The 22850-nt window shown below is 43.0% G+C and overlaps 1 protein-coding gene across 5 annotated transcripts in view; it reads right to left on the reverse strand.

Annotated features, from left to right (window-relative positions):
- srbd1 (S1 RNA binding domain 1) overlaps positions 1-22850 on the reverse strand; it is a 104802-nt gene that overhangs the window by 68706 nt on the left and 13246 nt on the right. For 3 of the 5 annotated variants that reach the window (XM_014179988.2, XM_014179987.2, XM_045710040.1), the window contains exons 3-14: positions 22380-22770; positions 21820-22077; positions 21404-21570; positions 20304-20421; positions 19759-19897; positions 18921-19017; positions 18306-18471; positions 12433-12536; positions 10679-10786; positions 10351-10508; positions 8033-8123; positions 7684-7791 (exon numbers count right to left, since the gene is read on the reverse strand). In XM_014179988.2, the coding sequence (XP_014035463.1) occupies positions 7684-7791; positions 8033-8123; positions 10351-10508; positions 10679-10786; positions 12433-12536; positions 18306-18471; positions 18921-19017; positions 19759-19897; positions 20304-20421; positions 21404-21570; positions 21820-22077; positions 22380-22770 (1905 nt within the window). The remainder of the gene's footprint in view (positions 1-7683; positions 7792-8032; positions 8124-10350; positions 10509-10678; positions 10787-12432; positions 12537-18305; positions 18472-18920; positions 19018-19758; positions 19898-20303; positions 20422-21403; positions 21571-21819; positions 22078-22379; positions 22771-22850) is intronic. The other 2 variants (XM_014179990.2, XM_045710041.1) reach the window with 1 other exon arrangement.

The raw sequence follows: 22850 nt of genomic DNA on the forward strand, positions 1-22850 counted from the left end.
TCAGACAGGACAGGGGTGAAGGGCAGGGATGAGAGGCAGAGCGTCAGACAGGACAGGGGTGAGGGGCAGGGATCAGAGGTAGAGGTGGCTGTCAGACAGGACAGGGGTGAAGGGCAGGGATCAGAGGCAGAGCGTCAGACAGGACAGGGGTGAAGGGCAGGGATGAGAGGCAGAGCGTCAGACAGGACAGGGGTGAAGGGCAGGGATCAGAGGTAGAGGTGGGCTGTCAGACAGGACAGGGGTGAAGGGCAGGGATCAGAGGCAGAGCGTCAGACAGGACAGGGGTGAGGGGCAGGGATCAGAGTGAAGCGCCGTGGAAGCAGCAGCAGGCTGCAGACAGGCCATGGAGGTGTGGGAGGAGGAGAATCCTACAGCTCATATATCAGATCAGACTCAATGACACCAAGCCACCACATCAACTCCTCTATGGTTATGGTACATATAAAGTGCCTTCCTCTGCCATATAGGCTACTGTGCCTATATTGGAGCTAATTCAAAGAGAGAGCGAGTCAGAGATACTGTGCAAAGAGACACACAAGAGCAAAGACAGGAGCTGTAGAGAGAGACGTGGCACAATGACAAGGACTCCATTCCTCATGGTCAGAGAGGGAGGCTCAACTCTATGTGAGCCATCTAAAGATGGCACAACTACCTTGAAACACAGCCAACCACAGCCATGTTTTTTTTATGTCAATGACAGTCTTGCTCGAGTTACACACATGGATCTGAAGTTAGAATTTAACCAGTAATGAAGCTCTATAATGAGACTGGAAGTAATAAAGTAGTCCTTACCGTACAGCCAAAAGCTACATGATGTCAGATCACTGTTATTAAAGACAAATATAAAATCCCAGGAGTGGACTGATTGAATGGATAAAACTATATAAAGTATGACATTTTCTTCTACATTTGGCTATACTATATCAAATTCAATTATTTAAATCAAAATATACTATTTAATTCACTTGATTATTATTCCTTTTCTTCTCATTGCTTGAATTAGTAACTATAGTAGAGAAAAGGGAATAGAGGTGAAAGGGTAGTATGGTAACCTAGAAATCTCTTGTACATCAGTCTTTGGTTACCCGACAGGAATGGTGTACGGCAGGAAATAGAGCTGAGATTTATTTTGGATAGATTTTTTGTATTTTACCCCCCTTTTCTCCTCAATTTCGAGCTCGTCTCATCGCTGCAACTCCCCAGGATTTTAAAGATATCGATAATAACGATAAGTAGCATTTACTAAAGGAATGTCAAGTTTGAAATGAAGTAATACTGTGAACATGGTGCATTGCTTACGGGACAATTGATAGCTACAACACTCCAAGCAGTAGTAGTAGTAAGGATAATATTGATTTTCGTCCACATCTCCCAGCTCTAGTAGGAAAGGTTTTGCTGGAGATCTGGTGAACATCAGGAAGTGTGGACAGACACACAGGAATCCAGAGACACACAGCTGTGTCCAGGGTGGAGGTTTTACCCGTGACCCCTACCCCTGCCCAGGACCCACTGCCTCCTGGACACAATTGCCCTACATACAGTGCGCGCACACGCACACACTCATCTTCCCTACAGACACACCCACACCTCCCCAACAGACGGACACACACGCACACAGTAGAAAAAAGGTTTCAAATCAAATCATATTCGTCACATGCACCGAATACAACAGGTGTAGACCTTAGTGAAATGCTTACTTACAAGCCCTTAACAAAATGCAGTTTAAGTGCAGGCTTAAGTCAGAGTGAAACACCCCACTATAGCTGGGCAATATTGATGTGAATTGATATATATTGAGCCTGAATTGATGTGATAGCGCTAAATATAATGACACGTTTATAACATTAACTTGCACCACAGTTGTTTTTTTATGATTTAAACTACCACTAGTTTGATGGTTGTAGCCATCAATTGTCCCATTAACAATCACCCATATTAATAAACTCATTTCATTTCTTTAGTATAGGCTACTTATCGTAATGAACAATATCAGCAAAATGCCTCCGTTAACTGATCGGTATGGTCAGTGTCGATCATTTTCAGTTGATCATCCTAGCTCTACACAACACAAAGATAAGTTCAACTGCGGTCTGAAAAGGCTACACTCAACTTCAGTGAGCAGGTTAGCAGGTGAAGACAGAAGATGACTGCCTTATTAACATGAGTACATCTAACAACTCACTCAACAGGCAGATGCCTCCCTCCACCCACTCTCCCCTACGCCTCCAGTCCACCTAGACCCAGTCACACACAGAGTGATGCAGCAGCAGCAGAGGCCCCAGAGAGCCGGGTTGCCGTGGCCAGGGTAGGGGAGTCCCGGAGGCTCATTTCAGTGTGCCGGCTGCTGGCGCTGGCTGTCGTTCCACAGGAGCAGCCAGGCGGAAGGGCAGCGGGGAGGGAGGCTGGGGGGGACGTGGGGATAGGCATGGTGGTGAGCACAGAGGGGTGGGGGGGGTGCACCTCAAGGGGTTCTGATCAAGCTGTGGCACAGGGAGACAGATAGCAGATGGTACGGATGAGGCTGCCTCTTTAATTAGATTGGCGCGCAGGAGAAGTGGTTGAAGTGTGTGTTCCTGGGCTGAGCCAGAGCAAGAGAGAGCGCAGACACACACACACACACACAATTGTTTTTACATAACTTCTCAAGTTCACACAGGCATTCAACATAAGTTACCACTTAACGGAAGAATAGTATCATATGATATTGTATAATACAATCAAAATAAGTATATGATACTCATCCATGACGTTATTCACTATAATGCTTGTTCAACTCAATCATCTCCAAGACATTTGGTTACAAGAAATCTGGGATTTGCAGACTCCGGTCTTTTTGGAGTAAGAATATGTAATATCTAGTTGCAAGCTTATGTACAAGACACATATGGTTTTTCCATTCACAGCAGTTCTGAGGAAATTCACTTAGCGAGAGGCTCCGATCGAGCCTTTCTTCACAGTGAAATATGAAGAATAATTGCATAGATTCGCCCAAAATAAAAATCACTATAAGGAGAGAACTGTTTCCAGTTGCTAAAACAGTCTGGGGGGAAAGCGAGGAACAGAGCAGCCCTCGCCACAGTGTTACGGATGGGCCACATTTATCATGAGGAGATTAAATAAACTGTGTGGAAGTCTGGCCTTGGTTGGAGTGCCGAGAGGCCTTTGATTTAAGGCTCTGCGTTCTAATTTTTCACCCACAGGATTCGCAGAGGCGTAGAGAGTGTCTCGCCACGTCAGTGAGGAGATTCACTGAGCCACGCTGCATGTCAGTCACTGACCACCAAAATGAACTTTGTGGTTGGCACGACCGTTGTTGGTCAGGTGTGGTCAATGCAAGCAGCCCAGCATCCTGGTCTTCTGATGTGTTGACCGCCAATCTGGCTCATCATCATCATCATCAAGATGACTTGGCGGTTGCCCGGGTCAACCAGGGGTCGTTCAGCGGGACCAAAATCCTCGTGGGAGGTGGAGTCACCAGTGCTGAAAAGACCATTCCTCATCGCTAATGATCCTTCCCTTGACTCTTCAAATTACAATACCATAAAAAGGACTTAGGGAAAACCACAGTCCTCCTCAAGGAATGGAACTGGAAATCCAGGAGGCTGGAACTATTTTAAGCATTTTGGGGGGGGATCTGATTTGATCAAGCTGTTAAGAGCGAAATATCTGGAGAGAAACAAAGTGTCTCTGCCTCACTCCAACAGGGACACGTCTCTGCCTCACTCCAACAGGGACACGTCTCTGCCTCACTCCAACAGGGACACGTCTCTGCCTCACTCCAACAGGGACACGTCTCTGCCTCACTCCAACAGGGACACGTCTCTGCTTCACTCCAACAGGGACACGTCTCTGCCTCACTCCAACAGGGACACGTCTCTGCCTCACTCCAACAGGGACACGTCTCTGCCTCACTCCAACAGGGACATGTCTCTGCCTCACTCCAACAGGGAAGTGAGACTGTGGAGGGTTCCAGAAACACTGGCTGGACCCACTCTGGTCAGGGTCAGACTACAGTCACCTTGTAGTACCAATGGAACCCTCAACCCTGTCTGCTCCAACATGGGACAGAGCCTAAACTAACTACTCAATGATTGACTTTAAGTGGGCTTGGAGAGAGACATGGCTGACAGAGGGGCTAGATGTGTGCTTAATAGAAATACTCTCTCCTCTCCAAAGAATGAGGGTATCAGAGAGACCAGAGTGAAGCTGTGAAGCCGGGTCGTCTGATAAAAAGTAGAAACGCACAGACGGAGCACAGCCTAGTCTAGAGGGAGAGGCTAATACAGGACAGCCATTCAACACCACATAAAAGGGAAGTTAGACATTCCTACATGTCACATGTCACAAGTTAAAACTAAGCCATTTTAGAACAAAATACAGCTATTATCTGGAGGTGGATCTCTTGCTACAATGATGTGTTCCAGTTTTCCAGCTTTGAAAAGAACTGTCCCAGTAGAACCAAGTTAAAGCAAACTTAATAAACAACCAGAGATTTCAGCTTTGACCATTAGTTGGGAATAACAAAACACTGGCTTTCATGGGAGTCACGTGAGCCCTTAGGGGCTGAATACGTGTAGGAGAGTCTGTATCTAAACCTTATTCTGGGCTGTTGAGTGAAATGGATCCACTTGTCTCACAGCTGCTGTAGAGGTCCATTTATACACAAAAGAATTTGAGCCTAAAAGTGCAGAGGCAGACCCCGTTTCTGGGCCTGGCAGCAGCTAGCGACGAAGAACACAATACCCAAAGCGCCACCACCACCTCCCCCGCCATACACAGCCACTTCTGAGTGGTTCTGGGCTGCTATCCAGTCCTGACCCAAAGTCAACAAACAAACGTCGGCGCAAGAGAGACGATCAAAACTCTAGTCGTTATTTGGGTTGGATGGGATAGTGCTGCATTGTGCTGCGCTGGTTACAGCAGCGGATGGACTGCAAGAGATATTTGCTCTTAATTAGAGGCGTTCAAACAAAGTCCAGATGACATTTAAAACCCACAAGAATGACCCATTCCAGGCCTGGCCCATATCCTCTAGCCTAGCCACTCCCCCCCTATTTCCCCATGCTAACCCTATTTTGTTACCTTTGTTAATTTTATTGACGAGTGAAGCTCCGTACATTTAACATTTTAATTGTCTTTTGAATGCTGAGAGGAACCTGTAGGCACCTCCTCTTAGTGACATTGACTCAGTTCCCTAGGTAGCCTACATACAGTAGGAATCTACACTTAGGACTATCTGGGGACATGCAGTAGAAATCTACACTTAGGACTATCTGGGGACATACAGTAGGAGTCTACACTTAGGACTTTATCTGGGGACATGCAGTAGGAGTCTACACTTAGGACTTTATCAGGGGACATGCAGTAGGAATCTACACTTAGGACTATCTGGGGACATACAGTAGGAGTCTACACTTAGGACTTTATCTGGGGACATACAGTAGGAGTCTACACTTAGGACTTTATCAGGGGACATGCAGTAGGAGTCTACACTTAGGACTTTATCTGGGGACATGCAGTAGGAGTCTACACTTAGGACTTTATCAGGGGACATGCAGTAGGAGTCTACACTTAGGACTTTATCAGGGGACATGCAGTAGGAATCTACACTTAGGACTTTATCAGGGGACATACAGTAGGAATCTACACTTAGGACGTTATCAGGGGACATGCAGTAGGAATCTACACTTAGGACATACAGTAGGAATCTACACTTAGGACTATCTGGGGACATACAGTAGGAGTCTACACTTAGGACTTTATCAGGGAACATGCAGTAGGAATCTACACTTAGGACGTTATCAGGGGACATGCAGTAGGAATCTACACTTAGGACGTTATCAGGGGACATGCAGTAGGAATCTACACTTAGGACTATCTGGGGACATACAGTAGGAGTCTACACTTAGGACTTTATCAGGGGACATGCAGTAGGAATCTACACTTAGGACGTTATCAGGGGACATGCAGTAGGAATCTACACTTAGGACTATCTGGGGACATACAGTAGGAGTCTACACTTAGGACTTTATCAGGGGACATGCAGTAGGAATCTACACTTAGGACTATCTGGGGACATACAGTAGGAGTCTACACTTAGGACTATCTGGGGACATACAGTAGGAATCTACACTTAGGACTTTATCAGGGGACATGCAGTAGGAATCTACACTTAGGACTATCTGGGGACATACAGTAGGAGTCTACACTTAGGACTTTATCTGGGGACATGCAGTAGGAATCTACACTTAGGACTATCTGGGGACATACAGTAGGAGTCTACACTTAGGACTTTATCAGGGGACATACAGTAGGAATCTACACTTAGGACTATCTGGGGACATACAGTAGGAGTCTACACTTAGGACTTTATCAGGGGACATGCAGTAGGAATCTACACTTAGGACTATCAGGGGACATGCAGTAGGAATCTACACGTAGGACTATCTGGGGACATGCAGTAGGAATCTACACTTAGGACTTTATCAGGGGACATGCAGTAGGAATCTACACTTAGGACTTTATCAGGGGACATGCAGTAGGAGTCTACACTTAGGACTTTATCAGGGGACATGCAGTAGGAGTCTACACTTAGGACTTTATCAGGGGACATACAGTAGGAATCTACACTTAGGACTTTATCTGGGGACATACAGTAGGAATCTACACTTAGGACTTTATCAGGGGACATGCAGTAGTAGTCTACACTTAGGACTATCTGGGGACATACAGTAGGAATCTACACTTAGGACTTTATCAGGGGACATACAGTAGGAATCTACACTTAGGACTTTATCAGGGGACATGCAGTAGGAATCTACACTTAGGACTATCTGGGGACATACAGTAGGAGTCTACACTTAGGACGTTATCAGGGGACATGCAGTAGGAATCTACACTTAGGACGTTATCAGGGGACATGCAGTAGGAATCTACACTTAGGACTATCTGGGGACATACAGTAGGAATCTACACTTAGGACTTTATCAGGGGACATGCAGTAGGAATCTACACTTAGGACGTTATCAGGGGACATGCAGTAGGAATCTACACTTAGGACTATCTGGGGACATACAGTAGGAATCTACACTTAGGACTTTATCAGGGGACATACAGTAGGAATCTACACTTAGGACTTTATCAGGGGACATACAGTAGGAATCTACACTTAGGACTATCTGGGGACATACAGTAGGAATCTACACTTAGGACTTTATCAGGGGACATACAGTAGGAATCTACACTTAGGACTTTATCAGGGGACATGCAGTAGGAATCTACACTTAGGACTTTATCATGGGACATACAGTAGGAATCTACACTTAGGACTTTATCAGGGGACATGCAGTAGGAATCTACACTTAGGACTTTATCAGGGGACATACAGTAGGAATCTACACTTAGGACTATCTGGGGACATGCAGTAGGAATCTACACGTAGGACTATCTGGGGACATACAGTAGGAATCTACACTTAGGACTTTATCTGGGGACATACAGTAGGAATCTACACTTAGGACTATCTGGGGACATACAGTAGAAATCTACACTTAGGACTTTATCAGGGAACATGCAGTAGGAATCTACACTTAGGACTTTATCTGGGGACATACAGTAGAAATCTACACTTAGGACTATCTGGGGACATCCTGTAGGAGTCTACAGAAACGACTCTGGTCTTACCAGTATGACACGTCAAGAGGCTGGAAGAAGCGTCGGCTGATGAGGTCAGCAAAGAAGGCCTCAGTCTCTCGACACGCTGTGCCGTTGCCGATAACCACCGTGTTACAGCTGTGTGTATGAAAGAGTTGACGGAGAGTGTGAAAAAGAAACCAAAAAACATTGTGTTCAATCAACAAAAAAGAGGTTAATTGATCTATTTCTGTGAATATTCAAACATTTTGTTTTTTAAAATCATCCTAAAATCCTCTTGGTTTCATTTTGATAAGTGGTGTTCTTTATCTTAGTGATATACACTACACAATGTGCCACAGTTGATTTAAACTGATCGCCAACACACCAGACGTAGTACCTGTATCTGATCATCAGATGGCGCAGTTTGTCTGCCTCTCTGTTCCCACCTGAACCATGGAGGTACACCACATCTGTGTATAATATCTGACCTGGAACAGAAAGGAGGGGTGAGTATGTAAGATGGACAAATGCTTCTGTGTCACCAAGACTGAGGAATAAAGAAGTCACTCCTACTAGCTTTATCACAGGATCTGACCCAAGAAGAGAGCCAAAAAGAGCAAGTGAAGATGATTCTTTAACAAGGAAAAGACTCAAGGTTAGAAACCTCTCTTGCGAGGGGGACCTGGAAAATGGAATGGATGGACTAATACCCTTTCTATACAAGTATGCCGACCCAGACCTTACTTTGTTGGCTTGGATAATTTCCTTTCAGCACTGTTCAAGCAACTATGGTAGATAGATGCATTACCAGGGCAGTGCATGTCAGCTCGGCTTGCTTCGGCTAAGCTAAGCTCAGCAGTGTGAAAAGGCCATTTTGAGAAAACTCCTCTTGTTGCACTTCTCCCCCAGATCTGTCCATTCCTGTGCCTCTAAGGACGGACGGACAGAGCTGGGTCATTCCACAAAAAGAGAGCCTTTTGTGTCCCTTTGCTATTTTAAGTAGAAATAGTGCACCAATATTGAATTTTAAAAGCCCGTTTTATAAAATGAAGTGTCCTTAAATATAGACTACATGGAGAATTCAATAACTCAGATTTTATATATTAATAAAGACTTGCTATAGTGCCAACACTCAGCATTTTGACATGTCCCTCCGTCAACTCACTTCTAGGAAGATTTCAACCCACTTAATCTAAACATGTCTCCAGGTTTCACCATCATTGTGAAGCCCTAGTTATTTTGTTGCTTTGACAGTCATTTCTGAAGATATTATTTATTTCATGTCATTAGTGATTCATTTACGTATGCCCCTCATTTTAAAGTCAACCCTGTTATGTGAACTGTACTCTAGTTTTAATATGATGAAACAATTCCTTTTATAAAAAATGTTTTTCTAAAGAAACATTGAACATCTAATAGTTAAAGGATAGTGTAAAAGCAAGTGAGCTGGTTATACTCTTTTTAGCAATTTTCTGGTGTTTTGAGGTGGAAAACGGAACAGGTTGACCATAACATGTTAACACGGTTACCCATAGATAGACAGTCTAGAAATGTTATAGCAATTTCATTTTTTTTTGTGAAGCCTGCCACTCCCTGTTGCACACAAGTTTCCATTCCTCCGTCACAAGGGGGATTTATGGCTGATTTAATATGAAATTGTCAATCCTGTTACAGTCAACCCTGTTACTTTATTTGGCACTTTTTGGGTGAACCGACCAAATTCACATAGAATTCTCATCGAAAGCAAGTCTAGGAAGCAGTCGATCTGTTTTATGTGTGCTATTTCTATGCTTCCCGTTCTTAAGTTTTGTTTTTAAGTCTTTTACTTTCGGTTTTGTACACCAGCTTCAAACAGCTGAAAATACAATATTTTTGGTTATTGAAAATATATTTCACAGCAGTTTAGATGCTACAATGATTTTCTACACTATAACTTGCTTGTTTTGTCACATAACTGAAATTAGGCAAACTATTAGAATTTTAGCCACCAGGAAATGGCGGAGCGATTTCTGCATATTACTCCTTTAATATGTACTTACTATAGTATATATGGGGGGGAAATTCTCATGAAGTTGAATGTGCTCTTTATGACAGAATGCTAAAATTAAGTGAAGTTACACTTCTCAAAAGGCACCGAATTGGTGGAACGACTCAACTGCTGCCGTCTCCTGTCAGCCTGATGGGACACCACTGATCCTATTGGAAGGCTCCGACGGGAGGTCATGTGACCACGCACCCCCAGACCTGTCATGGTCAAGCTGAGTGTGTGTGTATGTGTCGATGCGTGTCTGTTTGCGTGTGTTTGCTGCAGGGCAGATGCCATAACACAGGAATGCCAGCTGACAAACCCCCGCCGGGCTGGCAGCCTGAACTGTGGCTGGGCCATCAGCTGCCCAGGAGGAGGGCCCAAACGTGGCCCTGCATGGGGCCCCGGCCACAGAGGCCCGGTGGGAGGAATGTCCATCAGCTCTGTGGGGTGGAGACGAGAGAGCCCTTGCTCCTCCAGTAGTACAGACTAGTAGAGACTACAGTATAGACCAGACATGTGTGACTGGTCTTTGCAGATATGCTAGGATGTTTATTTTCACATAGAATGAAGTACTGGGACGACACATTTTCTCTGATCTAGAAGCAGTCTTTTGACTGAAACACCAATCTTCACCCTATACCCAGAAACGCAGAGTGGAAGAGGGGCATGTTAGTATGGGTTCTTACTGGTAGGGGAGAGGACGGCCAGTTTACAGCCGTGTCTGAACCCTGGGTCCACGCCCATGATGACACGGCCTCTCACAGGACACACCAACAGACGCTGGCGCAAGTTGCGCACAAACATGGCTATGGACTCCTTCTCCGCACTAACCGTCAGCTTCGTCCTGACAGAGAGAGACAGGGGGTATTTAAAATACAGTACAGTGAAGTCAAATTCATTCGTAGAACACACACACACACACACACACACACACACACACACACACACACACACACACACACACACACACACACACACACACACACACACACACACACAGAGTTCAGTACAGACCTGTAGCTTCTGCTGAGCAGGGGTAATAAGAGTCTTTTGTACGAGTCCTCCACTGCGTCTCGTAAGATCTTCATCATCTCCTCTCTAGCGTAACCCTTGGGTCTCCATCTACAGCAGAAACCAAAAACTATATTAAATTGAGTCATTTTCTGACAAAATATATATATGGATGCACAGTATCCCTTTTGGTGTGAATCTGATGTTTTAGAGTTATTCTGTGAATTCTGTAAACCGAAAATGTAAGATTTCACTGTTTTTACCTTTCTCTTTCTTTTGATCAGGAAAGGATTGGTTACATATGTGGCTTCAGTAAAATACAGGTCCTCTCACATTCCTTGCCATCATAGGTTACAGTACAGCTCCATGACTAAATAAAGTCTTGGTTTGAGATTTTTACACCACCATCACTTAAAACGGGATATTTTTCACTATTATTGTTATGAATGGGATGCCTGGAGAGTTTAAAGAAACTAACAAGTTAAGCAGATATTAAAATAGAATGAAAGAAACATTTTACAAGAAAAGGATTTAACAAAATATTATTTTTTTTAAATGTTGGGGGAAAATTAATATCTCCTCACAAACCATTTTAAAAATCACACAAAACACTCATGTATTCAATTGATACACTTTCCATGATAAGCAAGTACACCTTTAGTAGGAATTTGCCAAATTGCTGGGTAGATATGCATTTATGTAAGATATATTATATGATTTCTAATACAATGTTATTCTCAAACAATTAAAGAAATACAGATATGAACTATGCTAAAAAAAAAAATACATATATCTTACCTTTTACCAGATTGAAAACAAATTCATTCAAGAGAGAGAAAAAACAGGGCCATATCTCACTCAAATACATTTTCTAAAACAACAAAATGTGTCAATTTGTGTTTTCTTGTATATCAACAAATTAGAATATCATATTATGGTCTACTTCAAAACAAAATAATTGTATGTGCTGTTTCATTTACTGTGGTGTTTTCAATTATTTCACTGTGGAAAACTCATTTCCAGGGGCAATATTGTTGTACAATGTAATATGATGTATTTAAATGCATGATCATATGATCTTTAAAATAATATTTTAAAAGCTCTGCAGCATACAGTACATGTCGAAATATGTAAAAAAAACATTCTCCATTTGGGAATCTATTTGAACTATTTTGAAACAAGAGACTGGAAAACTATTTTTACTAACACCATAAAAAGCCACTGAGCTGTGAATGTGGAGAGGCATTTTCACATTGATGACTCTATGATCTTTACTGCATTGAATCCAACTTGTGAGTGAGGGTACATTTCCACAAAAACATTGTCAATTATTATTATTGCTAAGCCATGTTATTATGCATAGTATTTTACAAATATTTTATTTACACAAAGAGAAAGAAGCTAACTTTGACTTTATCTGTGACTATATGAGCTTTAAAAGACAAAGAACAGGTATAATAACTGCATGGAGCTTTGAGTTACTTTCCGTGTCTGTAATAGGGAATGATGCTCTAGAAGGGGCCACTGTAACCAAAGCAGAAACATCGACAGTGTGACTACACATGAACCTGACTCCCACCTATGCCCTTCACACCTGGAGGACAGACTGCAAACGGCCACCACTGTTTTGACACCACTGTTACAGGCTGGTACAGGGCACAGACAGAGAAAGGGAGCAGGAAAGTACAGGAGAGAGAAGTTCAAGGGATCTGTGTGTGTGTGTGTGTGTGTGTGGGGGGGGCAGGGAGGAGACCGACCTGACGTTGACACACCACCTACAGAAGTCGCTCTTCACCCTGTCAGGGATGTTGACCTTCACTGTCAGAATCTTCAGATTCTCCCCTCGGTTAATGGCCAGGGTCTGCAAGAGAAACATAACCTGTTGAGACAGGCGACACACGGCACCACACGGCACAGACCCCTACGCCCCCCTACCCCTCACACACACTTTCCAAAAACAGCACAGAAAGACAACCCACGCCACACTGGCACGGACACACACACACAGTCTGCTCACACAGTCTACACTGTAGAAAACCTCCCTGCTCTCTCCCACTAATTCCTCCATCTAGCTATAAGGAAAGGTGGCATGCTGTTAAGCAAATAGTTTTAAGTGTCTGACCTTTTCGGAGGAAAACCTTTTGGAGAGAAAGGGAAGAAATGACCCGTCAATCTGGATTCGATGCGGAAGAGCCAAGTTGACAAATGCCCCCCCCCCCACACACACATCCTACCAGCCTGCCACCAAGCAGTCACCACATCCACCCCCGCCCTCCACATCACAACAGCTAATGGCCAGATCGAGACAGAAATTAATGCTGCAAGAATCATGATGAAAATTATATTTCCTTTTTTGGCATGTTCCCCCCTTGAGCTTTTCTGTTCACTGGGTGATTTCTCATGCGATATTCATCAAATCTGAAGTTTTGCGTGCGATCGAACAAAGTCGGACAAAACATCCAACAAACTTTCATGTCCTCCCCCAAATACTATATTCCTCCTCAGAGTGGGGTTTCTCTAAGGGACAACTCAGTGGAGAACACCATAAAGAAAAACAGGCATCTGTCCCAGTCCTGTCTGTGTTGGTGAATCAGTGTTCGTTAAAGAGGATGACCTGGGTGAGAATGTTGGAGGTGATGGCTGTGACAGCTACCTGAACGCTGGCCACAAGACACCACCCTGCCACGCGTCCTCCATCGCTCTGGGCCTGACGGGACGGCTAGCTACCTCTATCACCAAACACCATTGAAATCAACACTCCAAGAGCCACAAATGTAGATGGCAAGTGGGCGTAGCATAATACCCAGTAATGTGAAAAATCCCAATCACTCCTTTACGGTTTCCTCTCCATCACACACTCCAAGAAACCCTTTCCACAACTAGGAACTATGCTAAGCCAAATTGATAGCATTTGAGTGTAGAACGCAGCCAAAACTACACAGAAAAAACACATTTCCCATGCTATGATGTGAACTACATCACATCTGCCTGAGATTTAATGAGTTTGGCAGATATTAAGAGGTTATTACCAGACAGTCTGACAACTTCAATCCTTCCAATTTTTCCTACTGCAGGACATGCAAGTTCAGTATTTACATTATTAATATGAAGATTTTTTTTTTCTTCCAACATATCAAGTTCTTCATAAACAATGAAATCATAATTGGAAAAATATGAGGAATGTCAGCTACATTAATGAATATTATTTTTAAGACTGAGCGATTCAGATTCAATATTTACTTTCTAAATAAGACTAAGGAATGGTGAATGTGTTGCTCGTTGAACTGGGCGATAGGCAGGGCTCAAAGAAAACAAGACGATGTGGTGAACTTTTAACTCCTTATCTTTTCATTTTCAGAACAAACACACACAACATGGGGGTTGCGATACACCAATGAGTGTTCTCAAGAAAAAATAAACTTGATCCCATGTTTTATAGGGAAACATTTAGTTTTAAATAAATATCATATTAGTTTTGGGTTGAATAAAGACTTGTTTTCATTATTTGTATAATCGTGTTAGAATCATAAATATTCAATATAATACTGAGATTATCGCTGCCAAAAATAATTTAAGCATTGCATATGTATATATATATATATATAAATACAAATAAACACACACACACACACACACACACACTATATTAAACATTAAGAACACATTCCTAATATTGAGATGCACCCCCCTTTTTCCCTGAAAACATCCTCAATTCGTCAGGGCATGGACTCTACAAGGTGTCAAAAACGTTCCACAGGGATGCTGGTCCATGTTGACTCCAATGCTTCCCACAGTTTTGTCAAATTGGCTGGATGTCTTTTGGGTGGTGGACCATTCTTGAAATTGTTGAGCGTGATAAATCCAGCAGCGTTGCACAAACTGGTGCGCCTGGGACCTACTACCGTACCCCGTTCAAAGGCACTTAAATATTTTGTCTGGCCCATTCACCCTCTGAATGGCACACATACACAATCCATGTCTCAAGGCTTAAAAATCCTTCTTTATCCTGTCTCCTCCCCTTCATCTACACTGATTGAAGTGGATTTAACTGATGACATCAAGAAGGTATCATAGCTTTCACCTGGATTCACCTGGTCAGTCTATGTCTTGGAAAGAGCAGTGTTCATAATGTCCACTCAGTGTCTATCTATAAATGTTCCATACAGTATACTCAACATGTTTCACTTTAAATGTCCTACTGCATATCTCTACGTTACTGTAATGTCTTACCCTGATGGAATAGTCTGTAATAGTGTTGGCCCTAAAACAAATGCCTTATCATCCATTGTTGATTGGCAATAAAGTCTGAATTAAATCGAATCAAAGCTAAAGAATGAAACATAGTGATTATTCTAAAACGAGAGAATGAAATCACATTATTCCCTTAGCCTAAATTTTAACTGTGACTTGACAAAAATAATTGCCACTCAAATAAATGTGTAATCTCATAAAACAACAATGTTTTAACTGAAATAAAATAACGGGGGAAAACATCCAAATTACAAGATCCCTCTGACTAGTCTTGGACAATTTGTTTTAATGCAAAGTTTATTTTTGAAATTGTAGATAATCATTAAACCATCATTTTAAAATGGCAAAGGTCCTGTTTCTCTATTATTATAAAGGAAATCTAGCTCACACACACACACACACACACACACACACACACACACACACACACGTCTGGCTGCGCGTAATGCAAATAGCTGCCAGTCCAACTGCAGAGAACAGGCATGTATTTCCCCACCTGTCCATCACAGCCGGTCTATAATTGAGGAAGCAGACAAATCTAGGTCCACTACACTCCAGGCCAACCACAGACAAGAAGATTAGAAACCAGTTGGAGACGCAAATGGAATTAGAGCTGTGGATAGAAAAACAAATCCCTAATGGCATATTCCAAAGTATAAGCAAGACGTTAATAGCTATGGAGAGGCACTGTTGATGCACTCTAACTATGGCTAAAATTGAGTTTGACATTATGATGCCCTGTTGTTAGTAAATAAATACAACTATGGTGGGAAGATAAACTGTGGTTGTAAGTTGTAAGTAATTATTAGGAAGTAATCAATAATGCTTAATGGACTCACAAACTATACATATAACTAAATGTGTTGTCCAACACAGAAAATGTAAATAACATATTTTCTAAGCATTTAGTAATTGTTTGAGGAAATACTTCCTATTACTAAATGCTTAGAAAACATGTTATATGTATTTTCTATGTTGCACATCACATTTAGTTATATGTATAGTTTGTGAAAGAGCCCAAGTGACAGCAACCATTTCCGTTCTGAACATGGCACACAAAGCCAACATACAGCCCATTTCTAGGATCAATACTTAAAACGGTGAAATCTAAAACTAGACTCGACGGGCTAACCCTGACCATCTGAGAAAAATAGTGCAACTCCAGCTGCATCTTAGTTTAATAGCAACAGTGCAACTGAGCAAGAAGCCTTGAACAATAGATTATCACCTATTTCCTTGACTTTTCCAAATGTCTGTCCTAAGAGAGCAGAGGGGGTAGGATCATGTTGCTCTGTGTAGTCAGTGTTGTGTGCAGGCAAGAACATGTGATTGACCCTCCCTTGCAGGGAGGGAAGGGACAGCTGGAGGTCCTGGGTGTGAGGCGGCGTGAGGCGGACGCTAAACAATCAATCAGGCCAGCTGGTCACCTGACACCAGCCCTGTCACAACGCATCGGTCACCCCCGGCAACACACCGGTCACAACGCAGGGCCACAGCACTGCTGACCGTACCCACTTCACCTCTCCACCGTCACGCCTGTCAATCACAGGGAGGACAAGGCACGCACAGAGTAGGCAGTCACACCTACTCTACAATGTGGTGTGTGTGTGTGTGTACATTAATACATCATTGTGATAGTGTTTCTTTGAGTGTTCAGTCAGGTCTTAAATACCTGTGTAAACTGATGGAATTGATACTGATGGTTAAATGCAGATTTCCCGTTTTACTTATTTTGGTTCCGCTGCACCTGCACTCATTAAAAGTAATTATACAGTTTGTTTCTGCACTTCAAGAGAGTTCAAATGTTCCACAAATTCAATCTGATATTGGCCAATACATTCCAAATGGCATACAACTTCAACTGCCATTTGACAATCTGTAAGAATTGTTGTGTACTGTGTAGTAGGTTACGTGTAGGCTAACAGTAATTCCCAGCAAAAGGACAATGTCTAAAAGTCCAGAGGAAATATAAACTCAGTGTCTTTAGAAATATCAACTCCACTGACTCAGATTAGAGTAATCACAAATATCACAAATATATATATATATATATATATTGATGATCAATCATACTTTTAGTGCCTATGCTTATAAACTATATATATATTTTTTTGATGTTTCAACAGAAATGCATTTTTTCAACCCATTAAAACAACACCATTTAGAATCAACCAATTCTTTAACTAAGTGTTCAGTTTAAAGTGTTATCTCCAGGAGCTTCTGTCCCCTGAATGTTTCTGTACCCAGCTGCATAAATACATACTGACCACAACTTAACACCCTTAATACACTGCCTGCCTGCCTGAGCGCCTGCCTGACTGCGGCTAGCCTAATGTGCTAAATTAAACAGCGAGTACGTATGTGCGTACACATGCCTCCTGTCACAACACATACAACAACCTTTCCCCTTTAAACACGACGCCAAGAAAAGGTTCATTTTTGCCGGAATCCAACAGCTAGCAGGTCACTGCTGGAGAAATTAACACTCAGTGACAATTCTGCTTCACAAAATTAACAATGTCGCTCGCAGAGTGGGCTGCTCTCGACTAGAACGCACAAGCGCCTGAATGGAAAGGCCAACACCATGACTGCAGCTATGCACCACTCATCCGCAGCTGCCACTCACTCATTCACTCTCTATCTCTCTCTCTACCTCCTTCCCTCGCTCTCTCCCTTTTGCCTCTCAGGGCAGTGAGCTGCTGTCACGGCGGAGGAACGCCTGTCAATCTCAGGCCCTAATCCAATGGCACATCGGCGGGGGACATGTCACATATGTTAAGAGGAGCAGAGAGGGAATGACTGGGGGGACACAGACCGGGGCAAGAGGAAAGGAGGAGGGCAGGGTGCGCCCATGACAGACCCACTGTGACATGTGGCCCCGGACCAACTCTGAGTAACCAAGCTGCCACAGGAAAAGGTGGGGGGCAGGTTGAGTGGGACGGGGGCATGGCTAACCTCGCCTGACGTGACTAGCATTCAGAAGTGGCACGCAGGGAGGGGGCCGAGGGAAATACCAAGCACTGCCACAGAGTTAAACTCACAGTGATCTTACAACATTACTCAAAGATCACTCATTTTTACATAAACAGTTTGGGGCTCAGTGGACAAAGAGACGTAAACATGAAATGCTATGTACACATTTCATACCATAGTCCAAACAGTTGACTATTAGCACATTGAATACTATTATGTGGTTCTACTAATGTATAATAGGCATCAAGACAGGTGTTAGATACTGTATGTGGTTTAGTGTGTGATGGATGGAAATAATGCATCTTGTCATTGAAGACATTGACCTGAATGCATGGTTAGAGCTAGAGTTATGGAATTGAGAAAGCCATTTCCCTGCTACTGGCTGAGGGGTCTGTCTGGGACTCACCTGGTGGTGTTGAATACGCTGCACGTTGCAGGTGAAGTCACAGTACAGGTGGAACTTGTCAATGTCTTTGGGCTTCCCCTGGTGACCCTCTTTTTGCTGCTGCTGCTGCTCCTTCAGGGCTGTCTTAGACACAGACGACTGGAGCATCACCATGCTGTTATCACATCTGAGAGAGAGACAGACAGACAGACCGAAAGAGAGAGAGAGGAGGCACACACAGAGATAGACACAGAGACAGAGACACACAGAGAAAGAGAGGAGACACAGCGAGAGAGAGAGAGAGAGAGAGAGAGAAAGAGACACAGACACACACAGAAAGACACACAGAGAGAGCGAGACAGACACAGAGAGAGAGAGAGAGAGAGAGAGAGAGAGAGAGAGAGAGAGAGAGAGATATAACCGTAACACTGTAAGTAACGTTCAAAAGAGGTTTGAAATATCTATGCACACACACAGATGCCAAGAAGTGTCACAGAATACTTATTTATGCTTTCCACCAGTTAGATCACAGGTTTAGCTGAAACAATGATTGGAGACGGGGAACAGATGGAGTGGGGAACACAGTACTGTACATAGTGTGGAAGGCAAAGAGGGAGAGAAGGAGAAAGTTCTTACAGAGATCTTATATGGGTCAGGGTCTCTCCGTCTTTAGCAATCATATCAGCCAAAATCTGCTCCACTCCGGTCGACACCTCCTCCACAGTGGACAAACCTGTGGGGCAGACACATGCAGAAATGATGTATATATAATTCACATTAGGATATGAACACAGTAATAAACTAGTTGTAGCACTAAGACTATGGTATCAGTGGGACAGCATACTGGGAGATTTGAGCAGTACAATGTTATTCTACAGAAACTAACATCAATACTTCGCCTGTACAGTATGTAAAAGGTTTGACTGTGTTACTCAAAGCAAACCCGGTGTCCAAAGATCGACATCGTTATGTGCTGAATTCTGAGAGAGCATGTCCAGCATTATAGGTCTAATGGAAATGTATTTTCATCTGCATATGAAAGCAATGGCATTATACTGAACTACCATACATTCAATTTCACTGGAAGTGCAATCAACCGTATCTTACGGAGGGGGGTTGGGAGAAACTCCATCTAGCCAAAGCATCCCCATTGTGGTCCCCTTTCATAGAGCTTCGCTGCCCTCTTGTGACCAATTCTTTAAAATCATGATAACTGATAAGGGCAAAGAACTGGAGTTGCTGCAGATTAGCCCAGCTGGCTAGTGTGAGGTGTGAGACACAGGGCTAGGGTTGCAAAATTCTTTCCAAAAATTCCCTGGTTTTCCTGAAATCCTGATTGGAAGATTCCTACAATTAGAAGTAGATAAGCAGGAAATCCGTGAATCTTCCAACAGGGAATTCAGTACCATGGGCAGTATAACTTAAGTGTCAGTAGATTTGAGTGGCTTTAGTGTGTGGGTGATAATGTGTGTACCTTTAGTCCCAGGTTTGACCCAGGCTCTCAGGTCCAGAGTGTGAGGACTCTGTAGCAGGGCCTGGGCAGCAGACTCCAGTCCCAGCTGCTTGGCACGACGGGCCTTGCTCAGCTTGCTGCCTTTCTTGTAGGGTGCATACTGCAGGGGTACAAGCACACATCAGAGTGGATATTCCATCAGGCAGTGAGTCAGTCATCACATGGTCCAGTTCAGGTCCAGATCACATACATGCACCGTCCAGTTCTGGTCAAGTAGACCTAGAGTTGAAAAACTCCCTGTAATGTACTGAATTTTCTGAAATGTTGGTAATTAATAGGTAATTTTGGTAAACTATGGAAAAATATGAAACATTAACGGTATTCATGAAGTTCATGGGTTATATTTAAGATAATGCTTTACAGCTATATAAATCAAATCAAATATGAAAACTCCGTAAAATCCTTGAAAGTTTCCAGAATTCCAGTAGTTTACTGGTAAATAAAAATAAAAAACTACCGGTAACATTCCATCCCTTTGCAACCCTAAGTAGACTGCTCTCACTCACCACGTGGTCCAGTTCATCAGCGGTCCTGCAGTTCCTCAGAGCCTGTTCCAGCTCAGCAGTCAGGACTCCCTCCTTCTTAAGAGTCTGACTGATAGTCTGCGTCTTCTTCGCCAGTGCACTAGAGAGATCACAGGATCACACAAATGAAAACATGCATGGACACACACACACACACACACACACACACACACACACACACACACACAGAAAAAACAGATGAAATACGCAAAACAAACAACAACAAAAAAGAGGCAACTATAATAATACCCAACTTGTCTGATTGGCGCCATCTAACGGGGATGGTCTGTTATTGCACTGACTGGTTGTAACAGTTATTTATGCAGACATACAAATATACAGTATGCAGGGTATCATCAGAGGTTGAAAAAGTACCCAACTGTCATACTTGAGTAAAAGTAAACTTAATACAAAATGACTCAAGTAAAAGTGAGTGACTGAATTAAATAGTACTTCAGTAAAAGTCTAAAAGTATTTGGTTTTAAATATACTTACATATCAAAAGTAAATGTAATTGCTAAAATATACTTAAATATCAAACGTAAAAGTATAAATCTTTTCAAATTCCTTATATAAAGCAAACCAGGCCGCACCATGTTCTTGTTTTTTAATTTACGGACAGCCAGGGGCATGCTCTGACCATCAATTACAAACAAAGCATGTGTTTATGTGAGTCCACCAGATCAGAGGCCGTAGGGATGACCAGGGATGTTCTCCTGATAAGTGTATGAATTAGACCATTTTCCTGTTCTGCTAAGCATTCAAAATGTAATGAGTACTTTTGGGTGTCAAGGAAAATGTATGGAGTAAAAAGCACAATATTTTCTTTAGGAATGTAGTGAAGTAAAAGTAGTCAACATTATAAATATTAAAGTACAGATACCCCAAAAAACGACTTAGTAGTGTTTTCAAGGGTAGTGTTTTCAAGTATTTTTACTTAAGTACTTTACACCACTGGCTACTATGAAATATTTGTTTGATTATCTTAAGTTACTTATGGTGAAGTCAAATAAACAACTCAAATACTATTTTCTATTCCAGTCTAATGAACTGGTATAGCACCCCACTAATAAGTTCCTCACTAAATCTCCTCCAGCACCAGCTGCACGTCCCTCACGGCGTCTGCGTCCATGTGGTTGATCATCTCTTTCCTGTAGCGCACTATAAAGGGAATGGTGTTCTCCTCTCTGAAGAGCTGGGAAATGTTCAAACACACCCACTGCTCCACCCCTGTCCTCTCAGACAGCAACTGACAACACACAGAGGAGAACGCTTCATCACAGTGGAATCAAAGTACCATGTGAATAATACTACATTAATGAGGAAACATACATTGATTGCAATGGTCAACTATTTTGCAGAGGATTTTAAGGTGCCATTCAGTCAGACCAGCTATTTACATATTTGGTGGTTTGGCACAACAGTTTAGCAACTGTTCAGTTTATTTAGGTTAGAGCTGAAAATGATGGTTTGTTGTTGAATTACTCAAAGGACTTACTTGAATAAGGTCCCAGTTCATGTTCAGGTCTTCTCCAAAGCCTCTTCCTGAGGTGGGCAGTCTGGTGGGCCTGCCCTGAGGCGCACTGCTGGTCTTCTGTCTCTTCAGAGAAGGCTCATCAAACGTGAAGTCCTCCTCAGGCTCTTCCTTCTTCACCCCATAAGGCTGATGGCTGGAGGAGGGCCCCTCGGACCACCCGCCCCCTGCTCTGGACATGTTGTCATTGCAGGATCCATCAGGAACAATGAAGGACAGTCTCTGAAAGACATCCAGTAGAGGAGTATATAAACACTTACCTGATATAAAAAGTGGTGAAGTCAGTCAGTGAGGTGTCTACCATTATGTACAGCCAAATGTGTAGTAATTTCATAGAAATCATGTTGAGCAGTTCGTATTACACTGTACCACTAAGTCCCTATACCACTGTAATAACAAAAATCACTCAACTCCATTAATGCAATGCAATTACAAAGCAAGTAATGTCTAACCAAATGAACACAATATTGTTACTAGTGTAATAAAAGCTTACTAAACAGGTGGAGAGTTTACATGACTCTTACCTCCTCTTTGACCCTGACTGACTGCTGTGACTCCGCTGCATCACAGATGGAGTTAGTCTGATTGGCTCCTCCAGCCTCTTCCTCTAATAGAGCCTGCTGCTTCTTACCTCCTTTTGTTGCTCTGGGAGCTTTAGGGGGTTTGGGTTCTTTAGGGGGTTTGGGTTCTTTAGGGGCTCTGGGAGCTTTAGGGGCTCTGGGAGCTCGGGGCTTCCTCTCCACTGGTTTGCGTGGGGCTTTGGGTTTGGACTCCTTGGGCTCTTTAGGTTTAGCCTGCCTCTTCACTGCTGGTTTCTTGTCGCTTGGCTGAGCTTTCTGCTGCCTCTTGGGGGCCTTGGATTCTGGCTGCCATTCTTCAATCTCATCTTCACTCGCTGACTGAGTGTGTGGACTACTAAGGGAACAGAGGCTTGTATTATGGAAAACTGATCAAAAGGGAAACTGTGAATATAGAAGCTTTAGAATACACACGCA

Source organism: Salmo salar, chromosome ssa28 (genome assembly GCF_905237065.1).
Source record: "Salmo salar chromosome ssa28, Ssal_v3.1, whole genome shotgun sequence".
Classification (NCBI taxonomy): Eukaryota; Metazoa; Chordata; class Actinopteri; order Salmoniformes; family Salmonidae; genus Salmo; species Salmo salar.